Here is a 22,440-nt window from a genome sequence, read left to right as displayed (position 1 = left end):
AGGGATGAACATTATTCGATCAAGACCAAATAATGTTTGGTTTGGTCTTCATTTCAAAAATTTTTGAACCAAAAATTTCAGTTGTATTTAGTTTAAATTTGGTCCAATTTGGCATGTACCGATCAATATATTTTAACTAAATATTATATAAATAATATATTAAAATGTTAAATAAGATAGTAATATATATGTTATTTAATATTCAAAATTAAAGTATTGATATATAAATAATATATTTAAAAATTAAAAATTTGAGCATATTTTGGTCCACTTTAAGATCAAATAAATTTTTTTGATTCCATTCGATTCAGGCTGAATTTATATCAATTCAATATTTGATATGCTATTAATTAAGTCAAATGTATATTATAACATGATAAATTATTAATTTTTTTTAATATATGAACTTCACATAATATCTATATAACATACAATATATATAAATTTTTTAAATAAAATAATATTTAATTTAGTGAAAATAAAAATTAATAATAATCTATATGTTTTATATTATACTTTTTACTTATTGATATAAATGAAAGAGAAAGAAAGAAATAAAGTAAATGTAAGAGAGAAGATAAGAGGGAGCGAATGTCAACAGTTAAGGACAACATTGACAATAGAAATGACAAATAAACCTTGTACATAACAAGACTGTTGGGAGCAATAACGACATGATACACTCGCGGTGCTAGGCAATTAGAGAAATGAGGCAAGCTAGAGACCTTTTGACGGTGGATTTGCAACTACATTTAAGATATATTATCATTAGCAATAAATATAAATAAATTATTTACAAGACCTTTTGTAAAATTTAAACGAATTGTGTTCTTTTTTTACATTCACAAAATTTCTAACTTTACATACAATCATTTATACAATCATGTAAATAGTAAAAATAAGCAACACTCACTCTATCTCTCAATTCTCTCCCTCACTTTCTCCCTTTATTTTTTTTTTTGTATTGAGAAAACTCTCTTATTTATATAGAGTGAAAAAGATAATAAGAGGTGGGTTGGCGAGATTATAATTAATTTTTAATAAATTAATTATATTATTAAAAATTATATAATATATGTCACATGTCAATAAATTTTAATAATAATGCCACATCGTAATATATGTTTGACTTAACTAATAAAGTAAATTATTTTTAATAAAAAAAATTTATTTGAATTATTTTTAAAAATACATAGATGACTTTGAAAAATAATTATAAAATATTAATTTAAAAAGAAATTGTAAAATATTTAACCTCCCAAAAACTATATTATAAATATGAGTCACGGCGGACTTCTTCCTTAAATATGGGCAGCATCTAGCCCAAAAGCAAAGGAAATAGAGCTAAGCCCAACAAAATTCACCCCGGTTTTGAATTGTGACTTTTCCATCATTCTCCGATAACAAAAAGTTTATCGATTCACCGTATTATTTCCTCCCTACTCGGCATACGATTAAGTGCAGGACACCCACCTACCGCCGCTAAGTACGCTGCACCGCCTGCACTGTGTATCTCTGTCAACTCCACCTCGTTCTCTGTTCCTTCTTGCTCAATTCTTAACAATCTCTCTTTTAGGTTCAGGGTAAGAACCCGTTACTCATATGTGCATTTAAGTCACTGTCTATGGCGTCCACTTCTGTCAATCCCATCTCTCTGTGCTCTCACCCCAAGGTAAGACACATATTCGAACACTATAAGCTCGCTCCAGTTCTTATGCGTTAGATAAAGGAAAAAGAGAGTGCCTCTTATGTATTTTATACGTTGATTTTGCAGGTTTTTCTCGGGTCCCACCGCCATAGACGCCAGCTGCAGTTTGAGCCGTTGGGCAGCGCTGCCATCTGCCGCGTTTCGCTGTTTCCTAATACGGTGCCATTTGCCACCAGCAGGAGATGTTTGGGACTCGGAGGCTTTATGATAACGGCGGCTTACCCCGCCGGGGAGGGTCCTAGGCGCGGAGCCGGCGGGCGCAGGGTTTACGCGGAGTCTCAGCGCGAGACTGCTTTGTCCAAAACTCCCGTCAATCAGATTACATCGTTTGTTGTGCCGGCCGGCTCTTTTATCGCCGTTACTTTTGGTATGCCTTTTTCTACTCATTGAAGTTGGGGTCCAGTTGTTAATTCATTGTTCTGATTGAGTGATTTATTTGGAAAATCTTTTATCTGCAATTTAACTGATTATAGAAGGATAGTTAGTGTGGACAATTTGGAAAATATAGTTGGACGACATGTATGTTTAGGTTCCATTTGTATCTTTGGTGGAATTTGACACATCTTAACCAAACCTTTTGCATAGGCTCGCCATGCGTTTTTATGGTTTGAGTAGGCTTTACTCGTCTTAATAGTTCAGGTGGTTTATCTGTTTTTGGTTTCTTGCATGTTACTTTGTTTGGTTCAATAATACCTCTTATCCTATGTGAGTTTTACAGGTGTATTGGACCATGAGCTTCTCAAACTCAAGCATTTACTTTTCTAGTTAGACACCACCGTTTTACGGCTAACATGTGTTCCGTTCAAGGGTCTACACGTTTAGGTAAATATTTAATGCATTACCCTACTGGAGAAGTCGAAATCCTTGTATAGACACTGGATCCCAGAGAAAGATATCATGGTCCAGAACGATTCTATTGGTAAAAAGAAAAGATATCACACTTCTTGGCAGCACCACTCTGATGAAGAATCCACTTGGAAACCAGAAGAGGAAAATAAAGTCGAGGACTCACACCTATTGTGACCCCTGCTTAGTCGAATTTGGAGGACCAAATTCCTTTTTAAGGGAGGAGGATGTAGCGACCCGGAATTTTCGAAGGAAATTCTAGTTGCTTGGTATGGGTATATGGATGAAAACATGTAGGTAAAAGAACCTATAATAAGGATAAGAACTTATTTATGAGAGAAACAGGGTAACGAGAATCCTTTAAAGTAAGATTTTTCCCTCAAAAGAGACATTAAGTTTCCTGACCAAGGAATGCATTTCAAGGCCTCAACAACATCTTAGAAAGTTGAAAAACATCTTCGAAAAGTGAGAAAGATGCTTGGATTAAAAATTGGAAGAGAAAATGAGAATTTGGTTTAAGTGGGAGAAAATCCCCCTAGTGAGGTAGAAAAATGACCTTTCGAGGGAAAAACACTTCTTGAGCCGAAAATCAGTAGAATTTGGAGTTGGAATTGTGGGGAATGATAGATGATATGTGAGAAAAAAAAGTGCAAAAGAGAAATTTTTTGGATGAGGGAAAGGTGGAGAGAAAAATCAAAACCCGCGAGTTAAAGAGAAATTTTTCCTGAAAAATCCTAATTTGACTCTTTCAGCTTGATTGGTGTCCCGAGACCAAAATACATGGAACTTGAAACCCAAATTTGGTTGAAACTAGTCAAGACATAAAGGAAGAAGTGTGTGGAAAGAAAAAAATTTTCATAGAAGAAAATTTGGGAGAAACAGAGCCAAACCCGAGAGGCACAGTGATAGGTGGTGATTTTGACCTTTTGGGGTTGTGCGAGCCATAAATGAGCCAAATGAAGTCCAATTAAGCGCAAACCAAAACTATGTGACAACTGCCAGCTTAAGGAACACATGAAGCTAGAGTTTGCCCAAAAGGATTAAGAATTGAGCAAGATATGAGGTCTTGAAGTGAAAGGATGGGCATGGGCTTATCCTTACTTGCAGTTTTGACCTTTAGGGCTTTTGAGTATGCCTTAGATGGGCCTAATATGGTCCAGTTGAGCCCAAATTTGGATGCTGAGTAGCTGAAACCACATGGAGTGTGTGAAGGTAAAATAGGCCAGAAAGTCATAAGGATCAAGGGAGATATGACCTCTCGAAGTGATTGTAAGTCCATGGGTTGTAGTTTTGGGCTTTATGGGCTTGGGTGGGGCTAAGGTGACCAAAATTCGCTCCAAATGGACCCAAATTTTGTATGAAAGCTCCTGGGAGGAGCATAAGGCGATGGGAGGTATTTGGATAAGATTAGAAGCGTTTAGAGAGCCTTAAGGGTTAAGGAAAGGAGAAAAAAGGATCAGGATGAAAGTTTGAGGTGTCATGGTGGTAAGGTGGCAGGCTCTTGGCTTGTTGCATGTTTTTCCTTGCTGACTCATCTTGAGGCCTTCTCCTCTATAAATAGGGAGATGGGGGAAGGAAAGAAAGCATTCTAAACTGTGAGAAGAAGAGAGAAAGAGAAAGGAGAAGAGAGAATAGCCGAGAGGGGAGAAAGTGAGGAAGGGTTGTGAAACCTATAAGTGCGAGTGATTTTGAGATAATTTGGGAGTTTTTCCTTGGGCAAACTCTGCTCAAATTGTGAGAGGAAGGAATGAGAGGGAAGAGGGAAGGAAAAGCAAAAGAAAAGAGAGGAAAAGAGGAATGAAGCTCTCGGCTAAGAAAAATGGTGACCCGTGAGCTTGAGGTAAGCAATTCTCACTCATTTAAATTCAGTTTTTCATGAAATTTTGAGATTGATTTTCGAGTAATGTGAGATGTATTTTTGAGTCTAGAAAATGAACAAAAATATTTTAGAATCTGCTGAAATCTCGAGAGGAAAAGACCCAAAAACTAAGTTGGGACTCCACCGAAGTTGAAATTGTGTGTACCACAAGGTATGTGATTTTGGGGCTACATTTGTATAAAATTAATTCCACTATTAGTAAAGGTATGTTTGAATTTAAATGTGGAGATTGTCCTGAGGGCAGATGCTGCCGAAATTTCTGTAGGAAATTGAAGAAATTTAAGGGGAGAGTCTAACCCGATTGAAAAAAGAAAATTGAAGTATTTATAAGGAGACTCTTTTTGAGTGATTAGAGAAAATTGAGAAAAATATAGAAGAGACTTTGTCGAAATAAAGAGAGGTTAAATTGATTGAATAAGATCAGAGGTAAGTAGATATTTTGGTATCATGACATGTTGTTTTTACATATTTTCGGTATATGTAAGTGCATTTATGATTTGAGTATACTGTGACTTTGATTTTAAGAAAATATGTGGTATTTTAAATGAATTGCATTATTTTGATATGAAATGTGGATTTGGTTTTGAGGTGCATAACGTATTATGAAGGGAAAGTGTTCGGTTCTCACCTACATTATGCTTGGCATGTTGTGTGGATGGTGTAACCATATGCTGACTAGCCTTGGTTCCGAGGGTATGAGTAATCCATGGATGGGACTTGTGTGATATGTTTGTGGTAATCGGGTATTGTACTTGCTGTGCGGTCTCGTACAGGGTAGTTACATGTTGGCTGGGCACAATACTTGTGTTGTCGTCTGGTACATGGCAGTAACGAGATTCTGTGGGTTTATGCGTAACGTAATCGATTGTTATGGCTAATTGACTCTTCATAATAGTGATGACACGTGTTGCTCCTTGTATAATGCAATACTGTGACTTTATTGTTTTGATGAGTTGACCTGTATATGATATATGTTTTGATGTGTGTGAAAGTTATAGATGTATATTGCATGTATCTAACTCAGTGTGCCATGATATTTATTTACTGGGATTGTGAACTCACTTTCCCATCATTTTCATATACGAAATATGAGAATCTAAAAAAAATACAAAATATCAACCTTAGTAGATTTTAACTTCAAGCTTCTCTATGTACTACCATTTACTCAGTGATTTCTTGGATCTCTAAGAAATGATGGAGTGAGATACACAATCCCAATAAGCAGATATTACGACACACTATTAGATACATGCAATATGTATATAATTTTTATACACATCAAAACATATATCATATATAGTTCAACTCACCAAAGCAATAGTGTTATAGTGCTGCATTGTATGATGAACCACGTGTGCCATCATTACTATGGAGAGTCAGTTACCCACAACCACCTACTACATTATGCATGGGCCCATAATATCTTGTGACTGTTTTATACTAGACCACGCATCAAATAAAATGCCCAACCACCACGTAACTGCCCTGTACTAGACCACACTGCAAGTACAGTGCCTAGTTGTCACACACGTACCACACAGGTAACATCCACGGATTCCCCGTATCCCTGAACCTAAGGCCAGTCTGCATAGGGGTACACTATCCACACAATATGCCCCGTATAATGTAGGTGGAAACCAGACCTCTCTCCCCATTGTAAGTGATGCACCCCAAAACTAATTTAGGATTTCAAATCACAATACGACAATTCATTTAAAGCATCACATGCTTTCTCAAATCAAAGTCACAATATGCTCAAATCATAAATCTATCAAAAGTACGTCAAAACTATATATGCTGATGCAATCACGATATCTACTTACCTAGTATCCCATGCAATTAACTTAATCTCTCTTTATTCCTGTAAAGTCTCCCCATATATTTTTCTCAATTTTCTCTAGTCATTTTGGCAGAGTCTTTTTGTATAAATACGTCAATTTTCTCTTCTCAATTGGATAAAGTCTTCCCTTAGATTTCTTTAATTTCCTATCGAAATTTCAGCAACATCTCCCTTTACACTCAAAAATACCCTTACCATATCGGAATTTTATACTAAAGAAAAGGAAATCAAAACGCTATACCTTGTGGAACACGTAATATGAACATCGGCAGAGTTCCGGCTTAATTCTTGGTCTTTTCTTCTCGAAATTCGGCAGAATTCTGAGATATTTTTGAGCAATTTCTAGCTTCAAAAATATCTTTCACATCATTCAAAAAATAATATAAAAATTTCATGAAAAACTGAATTTTAATGATTGAGAATTGCTTATCTCAAGCTCACGGGTCACCCTTGTTCTTGGCCGAGAGCTTCCTTCCTCTTTTCATGTCTTTTCTTTTTTTTTTTCCTGAACCTTTCCTTTCCTTTCTTCTCACAATCTGGGCAGAATTTCCCCAAGTAGAAACCCTCAAATTCCCTTAAAATCACTTACACTCACAGTTTTCACGACCCTTTCTCACTTTCTCACCTCTCGGCTTTTCTCTCTTCTCCTCCCTCTTTCCCTCTTATTCTCATGGTTTGGAATGCTTTCTTCCCTTCCCTCATCCCTTTATTTATACGGAAGGAGGCCTCAAGATGAGTCAGCAAGGAAAAACATGTGGCAAACCAAGAGCTTGCCACGTTACATCACCATGACACCTCATGCTTTCATCCTTATCTTTTTCTTTCCTTTCCTTAGTCCTTAAGGCTCTCTAGACCCTTCTAATCTTATCCAAACTTCTCTTACTGCCCTATCCTCCTTTCAGGAACTTTCATGCAAAATTTGGGCCCCTTTGGAGTCAAGTTAGGTCACCTTAGGCCCATCTAAGCCCATAAGGCCTAAGAACGCAATCCATGAGTTTTCCTTCACTGCAAGCGGCCATATCTCATTTGATCCTTATAAGTTCCTAACCCATTTTATCTTCACGTGCTCCACATGGTTTCAGCTACTTACCATCTAAATTTGTGCTCGATTGGACCATATTAGGCCCTATCGAAGTCCCACTCAAAACCCTAAAGGTCAAAACCGCAAGGATAAGCCATGCTCAAACAGGAATGAAACATGTAATCACTTACTCCTAGGATGTCCGGTCTCTCACAACCTCAGGTCTACTATTCTTGGCCTCATGGGATTATCTTGGGTCAAACATAAATCAATTTTGGATGAGTTACTTGCTTGGGAAGGATTGAGCTGCCACAAGAAAACTCTTAGACTCGTTGCTCTCACTATATTTTAGGTTATTTGGAAGGAAAGAAACAATCGTGCTTTCGAAGGAAAAGAAGTCGACTTCAGAATTATCACTGACAACTGGTTCTATTATTTTGGGTCCACTATTTTAGGACATCATCGAACGCTTTGATGATCTCGGCTCTATTGTCGATTATTTAATAGATCTGCAAATTTTTGTAAATTGGCGGTGCCCCCTTGGCACCTTTACTTCAATACAACTTTATACTTTTATTTTTACAAAAAGAATAAGCCATGCTCATGCCTTCACTTCAAGACCTCATATCTCGCACAGTTCTTATATAATGCTAGGCACGCTATGTGGACAGTGTACTCATACGCTGGCCGGACCTTGGAGGATATGGGGAATCCGTGGATGGTACCTGCTGTGTGATTAAGTACATGTGAGATGGATGGGCGCTGTACTTACTGTGTGGTCTGGTACAAGTTTGTCACAGGACGCTGTATGGAAGGTGCACCAATACACTGGCCGGACTCTCGGGAGTATGGAAAATCTATTGATGGTACCTATTGTGTGATCGGATACGTGTGAAGTGGTTGGGTGCTGTACTTGTTGTGTGGTCTGGTACAAGGGAGTCACAGGATGCTATCGGCCCACGCATAGTGTAGTAAGTGGTTATGGATAACTGATTCTCCATAATAGTCATGACACGTGCAGCTCATTGTACAATGCAGTGCTATGACTTTATTGTTTTAATGAGTTGACTTGTATATTATATATGTTTTGATGTGTGTGAAAGTTACATATATATTGCATATATCTAGTTGTGTGTGTCATGATATCTGCTTACAGAATTTGTAGATTTCACCCCCATCACCTTTCAGGCACTAAGGAAACCATTGAGAAGTAAACGGTGAGACCAGAGAAAGTTTCGAAGTTAGATCAATGTTACTAGTTTGTTTTGTATTTTGTACTGTTATAAGAAAAACAAAAATTTTAGAGTTTTGTATTTGTATGTAGCTGATGTAAATATTTAAGAGATGTAACATTTCTGAGTACTTTTGTCTTAATGAAAGTATGCTATTTAATTTAATTAAGTGTTTATGCTCCAGCCAATGCCTTGGAAGAGCGATTAGGCCGTGACACAGGTGGTACATAGTGTACATAGTGTTCTTCAGGCAATTTTGCGCATGTAGCGTCACCTCAGAATTTGCTATTTACATTTCCAACATGTTAGTGTTTCAGTTTTTCTTGGCCATTGCCATTTTTGAATTGTGACTTTGTTTTCAGTGGAAAACAAGGTTTTTGGTAGAGCTTCAGTTATTCTTGTGGTACGCAAATGACAATCGTTGTGATTTTGGAGGGCAGCTGCTGTCTTGCTTCTACTTGCCATCATTAGCTGGTGGAAGTTACCCACCCATTTTACTCCTCCTCTGGTGCTATGTTTGAACAGGCAGCAGTACTTTAGTCCATGAAATGGCCCGTTTTATAGTTGGAGGTAGGATGACAGCATTCAGCTGAGATTGATTCGTGTTCGGAACTTTCTCATGAGCCAAGAAGCTGGGTTTCCTTGTCTATGCAGCAATCTAGTTAGAGTTTCTCATTTTTCCACCCAAAAATTGCTTAATTCTAAGCATATAGGTTTCTTTTTTATCTCGGCAACTTCCACGAACCATATCATCTTCCCTTAGTGCAATATTTGGTGCTAGATGTGTATTTTGAACTTTTTACTAGTTTCACCCTCGTGATAGAATGTAGAAGCAGTTAGTTTCCTTTCTTTCCATTATTTCCTTTTTTTCAATTTTGGTAAATTGGGGGGGGAGGTGAGGGGGAGGTGACTGGATAGATTTTCTTGGTCCCTATTATGGGTTCTGGATGCATATAATCACATTTAAGTGCCTTTTTTTAAAGTAAGATATCATGGATGCTTGTCTGCTGTCATGCGTGCTGGTGGGTTTACTAATTTAATGTCCTCAGCTGACAGTTTTGTGGAAATTGGTGGAGAAACTTCTTGCACCAAAGGAATCAAAGACTTCATCTGCAGAAAATAAACCTTCTTCACAGGGAGTGAAATGGTCCTTTGCTCCAGGGACAAATTTGTTACAAGGTTTCAAAGCAAAGATCGATCGGGAGTCCAAACAGAAGCTTAACGAATTTGCCAAAGAGCTTCGGGCATTTCGAATTGTTGACATGTCAGGTATGCTAGTTGAAAGATATGGACAACATGGTAGCATATGATTTTATGAGATTACCAGCATATATTTTACAATATTGTGGACCAATGAAATAGTTTGGTAGACATTTAATCCAATCAAACTCAGTCTAGATATGAAAGTCATCGATTTTAGGGTCTTGCAAAGTTTGTTTCTCTAAGGCAGTCTACAAAAGCCTCTTCTTTATATTGCTCTGCTCCATCACTCTTTCTTCGTTGTCTTATTTCTTCTGGCAAGATTTGATTAAAATTTCAAGGCGGCCTGTACCTCCCTGAGTATAAATTGCAGAATGCATTGATCTTACAACAAAATCTTGGCAGGATGCAATTTTGGAGATGAAGGATTGTTTTTCCTTGCGGAGAGCTTAGGATATAACCAGGTGAAGAGTTCTTTACTTGTGTATATCCACTCTGTGACATTTAAGATGACCTACATGGTTATATCATGATTAAACTACTTGTTAAAGGAAAGAAAAGAACAAAATATTGCTGAAGTTTTTTCTCTCATTGTCCAGAATGATATATAGCATGCCATCTTAAAATACTTGTATCCAGGGAGCTGGGTGTAGATGTCCTTTTTGAGTTTACTTAATATCTCTCTTTTATATTTTAGACATTAGAGGAGGTAAGTTTTGCTGCAAATGGAATTACTGGGGCAGGTTTGAGAGCTTTTGATGGTGTTCTTCAATCAAATTTTGTTCTAAAGACTCTCAATCTTTCTGGAAACCCTATTGGAGATGAAGGAGCGAAGGTTAGCACAACTCTGCCATTGTATTTTTATTAAAGAAAACAAATTGATGTTACATTCAAACAACATATTTCATACAGCTACATGCATATTTAGTATGTAAACCTTCTTATGTCCTAACAACTGAAATTCTGTAATATTTTTCCTTTCTGGTAATTTATTGTCGATATTGAATTGAGAACAGCATGTCAGAGAGTTACTAATAGTTTTTTTATTATTTGAATAGCAAGGTTTAACCTGTAAGTCTGTTTTGGTGAGGAACTTCTTGTTTTTTTTCAGTTATGACCTACAGAGGGATGCTTCAAGTATAATTACTAAGATGTACACTGTATTTGTCCTATTGACTCGTTTTGTGAGGTTTTTTAGCTTTGTTTTTTATCACCTGTGATTTTGTAACTCATAAATTAAAATATAGGCTATAATGATACTGAAAGACGAGAAGTGCTCCCTTAAGCAGGGAAGAGCTCAAACTAAATCAATGTGGTTTGAGCATGTCCATGATATACTGGCTGCATAAGATTTTGGGACTGCCTCTGTTTTCCTTGTTGATTTATTTCTTCTTTCAATGTTTATTCTTTATAATTTTTTTGTTCAGTCAAGTTTATGTGCTGGAGAACTATTTTATGTTGACAGTGCTTGTGTGACATATTGGTGGGCAATGCTGGCATTGAAAAGCTGCAGCTGAACAGTACTGATTTAGGTGATGAGGTAAGTTCATATTTTATATATATATATTTGAAATAAAGTTCATATTTTATATTAAAACTATTTTTTTTAGATGAAAAGAAAGTGTATATTCACAAGGCACCAAGGGGGTGTAATTCACATACAAAGGTATTACATATTAGTTAACCAATCAATAATATACCCAAAATCATCCACCCTATACACTTCCTGCCCAAAATTAAAGATCCAAAAAGATATAACCATCTGTCTCTACTTTTAATGAAGTCATTTTTTACCACTTTGAAGATATTAAACTAATAAATGTGACCATAGATTTGTGTGCCTCTTGAAGGCTGGAGCACCTTTCTGTAGTTGATGATATGTCTGAAGTTCACTTTTATATGCAGGGTGCAAAGGCTGTTGCAGAGTTATTGAAGAAAAATTCAAGCTTGCGAGTTCTTGAACTAAATAACAATATGATTGAGTATTCTGTATGTCCTTGTCTTCAGATTTCCTGTGAATTGAATTGGCCAAAATTTGAAACTGATCCTGTTTATATTTAACTTTTGAAATGGAAGTAGGGATTTACAAGTTTAGCTGGAGCACTTCTGGAGAATAATACTATACGCAGTATGCATCTTAAGTGAGTTAAACTCTTTACATTTTCCTTTTTCCTTTTGGGTGGTGGAGGACTGAAGGAGTTTGATGGAGGACAGGTTATAACGTTTATGTGTGTACATATATATATATATGTATATTTGTATATAGTAATTTTTGACATAGTATGTAGTTCATCTGTGTTAATTGGCTGGGTGCATCTTTCTTCCTGCAACAGTTTCTGTATAAAACTTTTCTTATGCTTTTCTGGAATCAATTAATCTGGAAGTTTGTCTAATATTTTTTTGTTGTTCAAGTGGCAACTATGGTGGTCCTTTGGGAGCTAATGCTTTCTCAAAAGGCCTTGAAGGGAACAAGTCTTTGCGGGTATATTTCCTATTCATTTCATTTCTTTTTCTTTCCTCGTTTAGGAAGATCTGCTACAAGACTGATGATTATTCATTAGTAGCTTTTTCAAAAATTATATTATCTGGACACATGATGCCTAATTACATCTCTAAGTAAAAGTCAATCAGTTAGCTGATTTCAATGAAATAAGATTTATATTATCATTTGTTTATATTATCTGTTTCATTTATTTCATTGAATTTCAAGAGAAGATAACATATTATGGTCAAGTTCGTTTGATAAGGTAATGAAATTTAGTAACTGAAATCTAATATACTTCTGTAGTTTTTCATCAAAATGAAGGTGGCATAATTCTTGTTTTCGTAATATACATGTATAATTTTCGATTATTCTTCAGTAGCTTTTTCTTCCATTACACAGTGGCGATGAACCTTATAACACTGTACTGTTCCATTTATCAATAACTAAAAAATGCTGGCCATTGTGAACATGGAATAAGCTAGCACAATCTGCTGAACATTGATCTAAACATCTTGACATGAAAGCAAGGCATTTGGTTTTGAGAGATGAATAAGATTTGCAGTTGAATGATGCATTCAGGAACTTCATCTACATGGAAACTCTATTGGAGATGAAGGAGTCCGGGCTTTGATGTCAGGCTTAGCGTCGCATAAAGGTATTTCTTTTGCCATGTTGATTACTAGTTGTCAAGTTCTTTTGCTTTGTGCACCAGTTTTGCAGTTAGCCTAACGTGCAATTTGTCCATTAGGGAAACTTAGTCTTCTAGATATTGGCAACAATTCGATTAGTGCAAAGGGTGCTTTTCATGTTGCTGAGTATATCAAGAAGAGCAAGAGCTTGCTTTGGTTGAATCTTTACATGAATGACATTAGCGATGAGGTATCAATATTTCAAACTGATTAATGAAATCTCCCCTTCAGTTCTATATACCATTGATTTGCTTCTGGCATAGTTAAGAGAACTCTTCTATGATCTCAGTTGTAAATCAAAGCGACAAAATCAAATGCCATATTCTGTACTTATAATTTGGATGGCATGGAAGATGGTTAGAATGCTCATATGCTTGTTCTCCTCTCTGTTTTTGTCAAATTAGTATTTAGTTTAATTTTCAGGATGTTAAAATGGCTTGCTTTTGGATCTCCCTGCTTTGTTGACAATTTCAGTAATTTGTCAGGGAGCTGAAAAAATTGCTGATGCTTTGAAGCAAAATCGATCCATAACAACAATAGACCTGGTGAGAGGAGAAGCGTGTATATTATATCTGATGTAATTTGTTGAAGTGATTATAAAGGCCTTAAAGAAACCACACTTTTAAGGATACTAACCAGTGTTAATGGTACAGGGTGGAAATAACATCCATGCTGAGGGAGTCAGTGCTATAGCTCAAGCTCTAAAAGATAATAATGTTATTACAACTGTGAGTTTGTTGCAATCAAATTGATCTTTTTCTCTCTCCTCTTTCTCATGTTGATCTGAATTTGGATGTAATGGTAAAGTTCTCCTCTCTCTCTCTCTCTCTCTCTCTCACACAGTTGGAACTTGGTTATAATCCCATTGGACCTGATGGAGCAAAGGCGATATCTGAAGTTCTTAAGTTTCATGGAAATATAAAAACCCTTAAACTTGGATGGTGTCAGGTAAGCTGTTAATATCAACTCCTGTAAATTGTCTTGATGTTTTCGTTTTTAGATAATGTGATATGAAAATTGTTTGCAGATAGGGCCAGAGGGTGCAGAAGCAATTGCTGATACCTTGAAGTACAATAATACCATATCAGTTCTGGACTTGCGGGCAAATGGACTTAGAGATGAAGTTGCAACATAACTGATTAAGATGCCAGATTGTTGTTTTTGGCAGCCATTTTAGCTATATCTGTCTCATTTATGGATATATTATTTGCAGGGTGCAGTCTGTTTGGCTCGCAGCTTGAAAGTGGTGAATGAAGCTTTAACATCAATTGACTTAGGATTCAATGAAATAAGGGTAAATAAGTTATCTTCTCTTGCAAAAAAATTGCTTGTACATTTTTTTGTTTTGTTTCATATTTTACCTCTATATTCAGGATGATGGAGCTTTTTCCATTGCTCAAGCCCTTAAGGCAAATGAAGATGTTACTATTACATCAATGAATCTTGCCAACAACTTCCTAACAAAATTTGGACAGGTAACATTTACCATTGCTTGTTTTCTTTATATTTGTAGTGATCATCTATGCTGATTAATTATTGGATGATGCAGAGCGCATTGACAGATGCAAGAGATCATGTATTTGAGATGAGTGAGAAAGAAGTCAGCATTTTTTTCTAGGAGAGTTCAGCTTACAGAGGACAAGTAGTAGTTTAAGGTAGTATCTTAGTAAGGATCATTCTTTTGTGAATATTCTTCCGGCAAAATTTTGGTAAGAGCTCCAACTATAAGTTATAATTTTTGAGCTTATACCGGCATCCACATATTGAGGAAGAGCAACTGCTGTTTATACTGACTTTAGCTCCGTCAACAATAAACATATAAGTTTTGTTCTCTTTTATTTGGCTTTTCAAGCCAAAATAGCTTTTCTGCTTCCTGAATTTTCAGCTGGCAATCTACAGTTGGAGTTTATTGAATCAGTATGTGGTGTCATGATGCTATGATCTATTTGACATAGGTAGGCTTTGATGATACCCTGAATTATATGCTTAAACTAACTGATCCTACACTTCTCATATCTTCCTGAAGTTGGGAACATTAGCCTGCCACGTAGGCAGATGTTAATATTGGTATCAGACCCATTAGGAGCTTATTATTTTAGGTAAAACTAATGTAGCTTTTACTATTTAATAATGCTATAATTGGTGCATTTGGTAGAAGCGAGATTTTTGGGAAATTAAATAGAAAAGTGAAGATTGCATGAGTAAAGTAGATACTGTGAGAAAATATAAGACAAATATAGCCACAATTCTTGGATGGCCCAAGAAACTTAGGAACTGGATTGGGAGATGATAAGACATGGAATTCATGGATTGTCTTTGTGGGTCTCTTATGCGGTGAACCCGGCTTTTTGGATTGTTGTTAAACTTGCTTCTTGGAGCGGATACCCACTTCGTGGGGCAAAATATTTCTTGGTACTAATGTTTGAGGAGTGGAGGGGAGCTGAATGGTATGGGTATTCACGAGGCTTTGGTTATGGGTTCTTTTTGAAGGTTGGATATATAGAATGAAAAACTTAGGATGCCTCGGAGATGTGATGCTAACATTATTTTGGTGTAACTTTCTAATATGTTATCTGAATTCAGTCAGCAGTAATTAGTTAAAATTGTATAATAATTGTTATGTTAACATTCAGTGATGTTTATACAAAGTTGCTAAATTATTATGAAATCATTATTATTAAATGATAGAAACATGGTTTCTCTCGAGTTCCATTGTAAATTCCAAATCCCTTTGCTTGATGAGACACTTTCTATCGTTTTCCTCTGTAAATCCCTCACAAGATTGTATACTCATGATCCCATAGTCATGGTCTTTTTCCCCTCGTCTGAGTATTGTAGGACGGCGTGATGTGGAAAATAGAAGCAAAAAGGAAGGAAACAAATGGTGGTAATGAATTGCCGAAAGCAATACTTTAGTCATCTAATTTTTTCAGGTTTGTAGAACCCGACAGGAACCCAGTAGGAAATATCTAACAAGAACCTTGTCAAAACTTTGCTTGACTCTAAATTAAGCGGCGCAACAGACGGAAGAAAGGGTCCTGGTCCTGCTTTTGTTCTCGATTACTCCTTCACATATACAATAATATATTTTTTGTTTCCATATATATTGTCTTATTTATTAACTAACACTATTAATTTTTTAAATAAAAATCTGAGTATTTATTTTTATTTTTTGTAAATATATTGAATACTATATTTTTTTGAATAATTTTATTATATTTATATTGAAAGCAAGTATAGTGAATTTTCCTAATGTCTAATTTTTTTTTTAATAAAAAAATCTGTGTGAAAGCTTTCTACTGTCTTCGGGTATTAGATGACTATAAGTTTATATTTTTACAGCAGAGTGGGTATGAAGATTGATCTTTCTCTTGAGTTCCTCTAATTTTGTTTCTTTATTAAGTTTTTCATTGATCATGTTAAAGCTTGGGATTTTGTTAGAAAAATGTTTTCATAAATATTTGATGGTAAAATTCGTTTTGATAATTGCTAAAAGAATTTTGGGTTTTCGAAAATTCATAATAGAAGGTGATTCCAAAGAAACAATAATTGAATTAAGAAACGCTATTCAAAGGAGTACTCTTATTACTAATTTTATGAACTAATATTAATTTTATGTTATTAGAAACTTAATTTTTTAAATTAATTATTGAAAAAATTGACAATCTCATATTAGGGTTATGGTTTCAGCGTTATCAAGTGACATTATCATACGTCCAATTATTTAAGATAAATTTATAAAATGCAAATATTTTCATAACAAAATAAAATAAAAAAGGTAAAATTAAATTAATTATAATTAAATAATGTATTTATACATTTTCCTTTCATTTCATCACACATGTGACGATCTAGGATTACCGCATTCTATGACATCACTCGTACACGTATATATATATTTGTGATCATGCATACGCTAATTTATTATACAACTTTTAATGAGTTTCCAAGATTTTTATGTACCCAAAAGTCACCTAACACGCATTGACAGATAAATAATCAGTACTAACGTAGAATTACTTAACCACATGATCAAACGTATTTAGATAACTAATCACTATATACATATGCATATGTATATGTACATCCATTAAAAGAATTTACAATCAAAATCTACAAGCAATAAAAGCTTGAAAATAAATCACAACCTACCATTAGAATAAATTACTGCAAATCAAATTTCATTGGCAGCATAAAATTCAAAAGAAGGCAAGAAAGTTACTCTCAAATCTACCAACTTGGATAAAACTTTCTAATTATGGGAAAAAAGATTGAATCTACAAATTTGCTAGTATATATTAATTACATTACTTCTTTAACGCGTACAAGCTAGCTACTCTCAACCAACGTTGATCAATTATAAGAATAAACGAAGTGAAATCACAAAATTCAAACAATCAGAAATTAAACAGATCGAGCAAGAGAATTAGAGAAATGGAGGAGAGAAAGAAGGAAAATCGCCATGTAATAGTGCTGCCATATCCATCGCAAGGCCACCTTAACCCTCTTCTTCAATTTGCCAAATGCTTAGCCCATAAGGGCTTGAAAGTCACCCTAGCCACCACCCATTACACTGTCGACTCCATTTGTGCAGCCAACGTCGGGGTCGAACCAATCTCCGATGGGTTCGACCAAGGCGGCTATGCACAATCCGGGAATGTGGAGGCCTTCCTCAACTCATTCAAGGCAAATGGGTCCAGAACCCTGTCTGAGCTCGTCAAGAAATTCCAAGACACAAACGATCCAGTTTGCTGCATCGTCTACGATTCTTTTTTTCCTTGGGCACTTGACGTGGCCAAACAACATGGCATATATGGCGCCGCTTTCTTCACCAACTCTGTTACAGTTTGTTCTATTTACTGTCATATACATTACGGGCTGATTAAACTGCCGGTAAAGCTTGAAGACACGCCATTGTTGCTTCGTGGCCAACGTTCCTTAAATTTGTGTGACTTGCCAACTTTTCTCACGAGTCCGGAAAGTGACACTGCGTACTTGGCCATGAAAAGGAATCAGTTTAGCAATTTGACCGAGGCGGATTGCATATTTGTAAACAGCTTTGAGGAATTAGAACGCGAGGTATAATTATTTTGCCACATGCATATATACACCACACACACACACACACGTACATACATTATTTACCGCCGATTATCATGAGCTATATGTATGTGTGTGTGTGTGTGAGATAGGAGGCAAAGGGCATATCAGATCTCTGGCCAGCGAAGTTGATAGGTCCAATGGTCCCATCAGCTTACTTAGACGGCAGAATCATAGGAGACACCGTATACGGGTCTAGTCTCTGGAAGCCGCTGAGTGAAGAATGCAAAGAATGGGTAGACAAGAAACAGCCTGGATCTGTCGCGTATGTCTCATTCGGAAGCATGGTGTCATTGACACAAAAACAGATGGAGGAGATAGCATGGGGCTTAAAAGCCATTGGCTTTCGTTTCCTCTGGGTTGTCAGAGAATCTGAACGAGCCAAGTTGCCAGATGGGTTCATGGAATCGACAAAAGAACAGGGTCTAATAGTGTCGTGGTGCAACCAGCTGGAGATTCTAGCGCACCCAGCGATCGGGTGTTTCGTGACGCATTGTGGGTGGAACTCGACGCTGGAAGGGGTGTGCTTAGGTGTGCCAATGGTGGGTATGCCGCAGTGGAGTGACCAGATAACTAATGCTAAATTTGTGGAGGAGATATGGGGAGTAGGGGTATGGGGGAAGGAGGATGATGGAGTTGTGAAGAAAGAAGAAGTGATGAGGTGCTTGAAGGAAGTGATGGAAGGGGAGAGAAGCGATGAAATCAAGAAAAATGCAGTTAAGTGGAGGGAGTTGGCCATTAAAGCTGTGAGCCAAGGAGGGAGCTCTGATAAGTTTATTAATGAGTTTCTGCAACTCCTAGAACAGTGATGGAAACAAAGCAAAGAAAAGCATGAACATGGAAAATGAAAATGAGTTTAGGATCTCTTTGTTTAGTTTTTAAAATTCAATAAAAATTCATACATTATCAGGAATTAAATAAAACAGAAAGTACAGTTCAGGAATGAGAATTTAGAACCTGAATTCTTGTTTCTTGTTCAGTTTTGCTGAGCCATTTTGGAACTCGTAAAACCCTAAAAATTTGAGAGAAACGATAATTATACCCTCAGATATAAAGATACTCAATGGGCTACACTAACTTGGACATTTCCTTTTCCCTTTCCCCTTTTCCCTTTTCTTTCTTCAGGTAAGTGGGCCCAAGCCCAATGATATGGAGTAAACTGACGTCATCCAAACGAAAAGGAAATTACTTATCTCGCTATTTAGTTTATTTTTTTATTAAAAATAAGTTATATTTAAAATAATAAAATTGACTCTATATTTAAAATACTTTATGTAAATTATAACCACCACATGTTTATTTTAATTTTTTTAAAATTTTCATAAATAAAATATCGATTGACAACAATGTCGATAATTTATAGTAAAAAATAATAATAATAATAATAATAATAACTTCTACTAAAAGAAAAAAAAAAGTATATATTATAAAGTTTTTAAGCAATCAAAATGAAACATGAAGAAGGCACGAGTATATATTATATAAGAGTTAGGTGTACCTAACCCAAACGTGATAGAATTGATAAAACAAAGTTAAATTTTTCCACTTCTTTTTTTTTTTTTGGTTCTAAAGTCACACAATATTTGAATAAATTTACCTGCACATCTAATTGTTTTTACATGAAACGTAAAAATAATTAATTTTAACTTATTATATTTAAATTAATTTTAATTGTCAATAATCACATCGATAATTATAACGACAAATGGATAAAGAAAATTATTGTAAATTGTGTTTTCCAAGAAACGATATTGTTGAAATCTCCGTGTGAAGTTGACGACAATTTGACACAAAAAATATTATCAAATAAGTTCATAAAATTTGAATTTAGCTTGTAATTATAATTTATAAATTTGAACATTCAACTCGAAATTAGGTCGAGTTTAAAAGTACAATGAATTTAATAAATCAAATCGGTTTGACGAGTTTCGATTTTTTTTCGTTATTTTTGATTGTAGATTAATAAAAAAATAACAAAAATAAAATTTTAAAATTTTAAAATTAAAAAATTAAAAATATATTTTTAATAATTACAATAATCAAATCAAAGTGATATAAATAAAAATTTAAAATAAAAAATATACGTTTTATTATCAATAATTAAATTTTATTATCTTAATTAGAATATCTGGATTAATTGGCTGGTTCAAGTGCTCTTTTATCTGTTTTCTGATTTTAATTTACTTCCAAACTTCACTGAATAACATACGATTCCATTTTAAAAAAATAATTTTAAAATTCATAAAGGACAAACCAAACCACCAACTCCAATAATAAAAGAGACGACATCCCCTCGATCACACCACTAGCTACCAGAGGCCAGAGCATACATCAATGGAGGAGAAGAAGTGCAGGGGCCATGTGGTACTGATGCCATATCCAGCCCAAGGCCACCTGAACCCTATCCTCCAATTCGCGAAGCGTCTGGCTGCTACAGGCCTCAAGGCCACTCTAGCCACCACTCCCTACACAGTCAAGGCCATTTTCGCCCCAACCGTTGCCGTCGAAACCATCTCCGACGGCTTCGACGAAAGCGGAAGTCGTCAAGCCGGAAATGCCGAGCTCTATATCGAGTCTTTCAAGATCAATGGCTCCAGAACTCTCTCTGAAATCATCCACAAATACCACGACTCAGACTCCCCTGTTAATTGCATCGTCTACGATTCATTTTTGCCGTGGGGGCTTGATGTGGCCGAGAAACATGGCGTATATGGAGCCTGCTTCTTCACCAACTCCCTCACCGTCTGCTCCGCCTTATGTGCTGTACAACGCGGCATAGTTAAGCTCCCAATAAAGCCCGAAGATACACCTTTGTTCCTCCCTGGCTTGCATCCCTTGAATTACAATGACTTGCCGACGTTTGTCACCCGCCATCTGCATGCTTACCCTGCATATTTATCTCTGCTTATGAGTCAGTTTTCCAACATTGACAAGGCCTGCTGTTCGTTCGTGAACGGCTTTAAGGGATTAGAAGAAGCCGAGGTAAGAATTCAGAATACTGATCTTTAATCTGAAACTTTTCCAAAATAACTGCTAATAGTTTCCAATGTCGAAAAGGGGGGAAGAGAAACACCAAAGGTTTTTTCAGCGAAGTTGATCGGGCCGATGATCCCGTTGGCGTATCTAGATGGGGGGATCGAAGGAGACAAAGGATACGGGTCGAGTCTATGGAAGCCATTAAGTAAAGAATGTATGGAATGGCTAGAAACAAAGGAAGCTGAGTCAGTAGCATTTGTGTCTTTTGGAAGCATGGGAGCAATGTCGGAGAAGCAGATGGAAGAGATAGCGGAGGGGTTGAAGGAGAGCAGGCTGAATTTCCTGTGGGTAGTACGAGACACAGAGAAAACCAAATTGCCTGATGGGTTCCTGGAGTCAAGCAAGGAGGAGGGTCTAATCGTGCCATGGTGCAACCAACTAGAGGTGCTGGCTCATGAAGCAGTGGGATGCTTCGTGACGCACTGTGGGTGGAACTCAACTCTGGAAGGGCTTAGCTTGGGCGTACCCATGGTGGGTGTGCCGCAATGGACGGACCAGTTTTGTGATGCCAAGTTTATAGAGGAGGTATGGAAGGTAGGGGTGTGGGCGAAGGAGGATCCAGAGGGAGTTGTGAGGAGAGAAGAGATTGTGAGATGTTTGAAGGACTTGGTACAAGGGGAGAGAAGCCAGGAGATTAAGCAGAATGCTAAGAAATGGAGCGAGTTGGCTAAGGAAGTAAGTAGTGAAGGAGGCAGTTCCGACATGAGCATTAAGGAATTTGTTGATCATTTTACGATTTCTCGTGGGAATGGAAAGGTTTAATAAATGTCAACCATCCTTCTATGGGTTATTAATAATACTTTCACTCTGGGTGAGTTTAAATTTTATTTTATTTTTAAAATATATAAATTTTATTTTCAAAAATATAAATTATTATTATTTTTTTAAATTTTCTTTTGACCATTAACACTGGCATGGACACATGAAAAATACAGTAAGCTGGATAAAAATTTTAACATAATATTTTACAATTATTTTTTAATTTTAGAAAAGAGTATTGAGTTTAAAAATAATTTTCTTTTTAAATTTATGTTATAGTTTTATTATCATTCATTTTTCAACAAACATTAATACATATATATAAAAGTAATACTAAGAATTGATAGATGTTAATTCTACAAGTTTTAGAAATAATTTTATTTCATTATTTAAAATAACAATTTAATTATTTTAATCATCCATTAATTAAAAACTTTTTTATTCAAAAATCTAAATATAAAAAATTAATTGTTAATTAACTAAATATATTATTATCTATTTAAATTCTTCAAACATGAATAGAATTTTATTTTTAATAAATGATAACTGTATACAAATTTTTTAAATTAATTAGAACGTAAAACTTACGTAATTAAGTGTTAAAATTATTAAGGGTGTGTAACACAGGATAAACATCCAGACATT

The 22,440-nt window shown here is 35.7% G+C and overlaps 3 protein-coding genes across 5 annotated transcripts; all 3 read left to right on the top strand.

The window, feature by feature from the left end:
• The first annotated feature begins 1,337 nt into the window (after positions 1-1,337).
• On the top strand, positions 1,338-14,817 carry EMB2004 (RNI-like superfamily protein). Of its 3 annotated transcripts, XM_088208927.1 has the most exons (19): positions 1,338-1,486; positions 1,577-1,672; positions 1,775-2,075; positions 9,583-9,795; positions 10,132-10,190; positions 10,424-10,561; positions 11,192-11,266; positions 11,632-11,715; positions 11,806-11,867; positions 12,139-12,208; positions 12,791-12,866; positions 12,960-13,090; positions 13,386-13,445; positions 13,554-13,628; positions 13,744-13,848; positions 13,928-14,023; positions 14,114-14,194; positions 14,274-14,375; positions 14,450-14,817. In XM_088208927.1, exons 2-19 carry the CDS (start codon positions 1,625-1,627, stop codon positions 14,516-14,518), a joined length of 1,845 nt encoding a protein of 614 aa, XP_088065053.1. In that variant the 5' UTR covers positions 1,338-1,486; positions 1,577-1,624; the 3' UTR covers positions 14,519-14,817. The 3 variants fall into 3 exon arrangements, with proteins under 3 accessions (XP_088065053.1, XP_088065054.1, XP_088065055.1); XM_088208928.1 differs by lacking the exon at positions 9,583-9,795 and having other exon boundaries at positions 1,340-1,672; XM_088208929.1 differs by lacking the exons at positions 1,338-1,486; positions 1,577-1,672; positions 1,775-2,075 and adding an exon at positions 2,568-4,394 and having other exon boundaries at positions 9,576-9,795.
• A 2,517-nt stretch (positions 14,818-17,334) lies between these two features.
• On the top strand, positions 17,335-18,966 carry LOC110822718 (UDP-glycosyltransferase 74B1-like). Its single transcript, XM_022052890.2, has 2 exons — positions 17,335-17,979; positions 18,093-18,966. Exons 1-2 carry the CDS (start codon positions 17,335-17,337, stop codon positions 18,807-18,809), a joined length of 1,362 nt encoding a protein of 453 aa, XP_021908582.1. The 3' UTR covers positions 18,810-18,966.
• A 1,325-nt stretch (positions 18,967-20,291) lies between these two features.
• Positions 20,292-21,863, top strand: LOC110822906 (UDP-glycosyltransferase 74B1-like). Its single transcript, XM_022053140.2, has 2 exons — positions 20,292-20,982; positions 21,058-21,863. The coding sequence occupies exons 1-2, from the start codon at positions 20,335-20,337 to the stop codon at positions 21,796-21,798; spliced, it is 1,389 nt and encodes a 462-aa protein (XP_021908832.2). The 5' UTR covers positions 20,292-20,334; the 3' UTR covers positions 21,799-21,863.
• Positions 21,864-22,440: the final 577 nt, after the last annotated feature.

Source organism: Carica papaya, chromosome 8, assembly GCF_054855325.1.
Source record: "Carica papaya isolate Zhongbai chromosome 8, ASM5485532v1, whole genome shotgun sequence".
NCBI classification, from domain to species: domain Eukaryota; kingdom Viridiplantae; phylum Streptophyta; class Magnoliopsida; order Brassicales; family Caricaceae; genus Carica; species Carica papaya.
Note: the sequence above shows the minus strand (reverse complement) of the source record. Positions and strands in the feature narration are given on the sequence as shown.

Coding starts and splice junctions, on each gene's coding strand:
- LOC110822718 (XM_022052890.2), top strand. CDS start 17,335: ATGGAGGAGAGAAAGAAGGAAAATCGCCATGTAATAGTGCTGCCATAT. Junction 17,980..18,092: donor TTGAGGAATTAGAACGCGAG/GTATAATTATTT, acceptor TGTGTGAGATAG/GAGGCAAAGGGCATATCAGA.
- EMB2004 (XM_088208927.1), top strand. CDS start 1,625: ATGGCGTCCACTTCTGTCAATCCCATCTCTCTGTGCTCTCACCCCAAG. Junction 1,673..1,774: donor CTCTGTGCTCTCACCCCAAG/GTAAGACACATA, acceptor TTGATTTTGCAG/GTTTTTCTCGGGTCCCACCG. Junction 9,796..10,131: donor TCGAATTGTTGACATGTCAG/GTATGCTAGTTG, acceptor AAATCTTGGCAG/GATGCAATTTTGGAGATGAA.
- LOC110822906 (XM_022053140.2), top strand. CDS start 20,335: ATGGAGGAGAAGAAGTGCAGGGGCCATGTGGTACTGATGCCATATCCA. Junction 20,983..21,057: donor AGGGATTAGAAGAAGCCGAG/GTAAGAATTCAG, acceptor AATGTCGAAAAG/GGGGGAAGAGAAACACCAAA.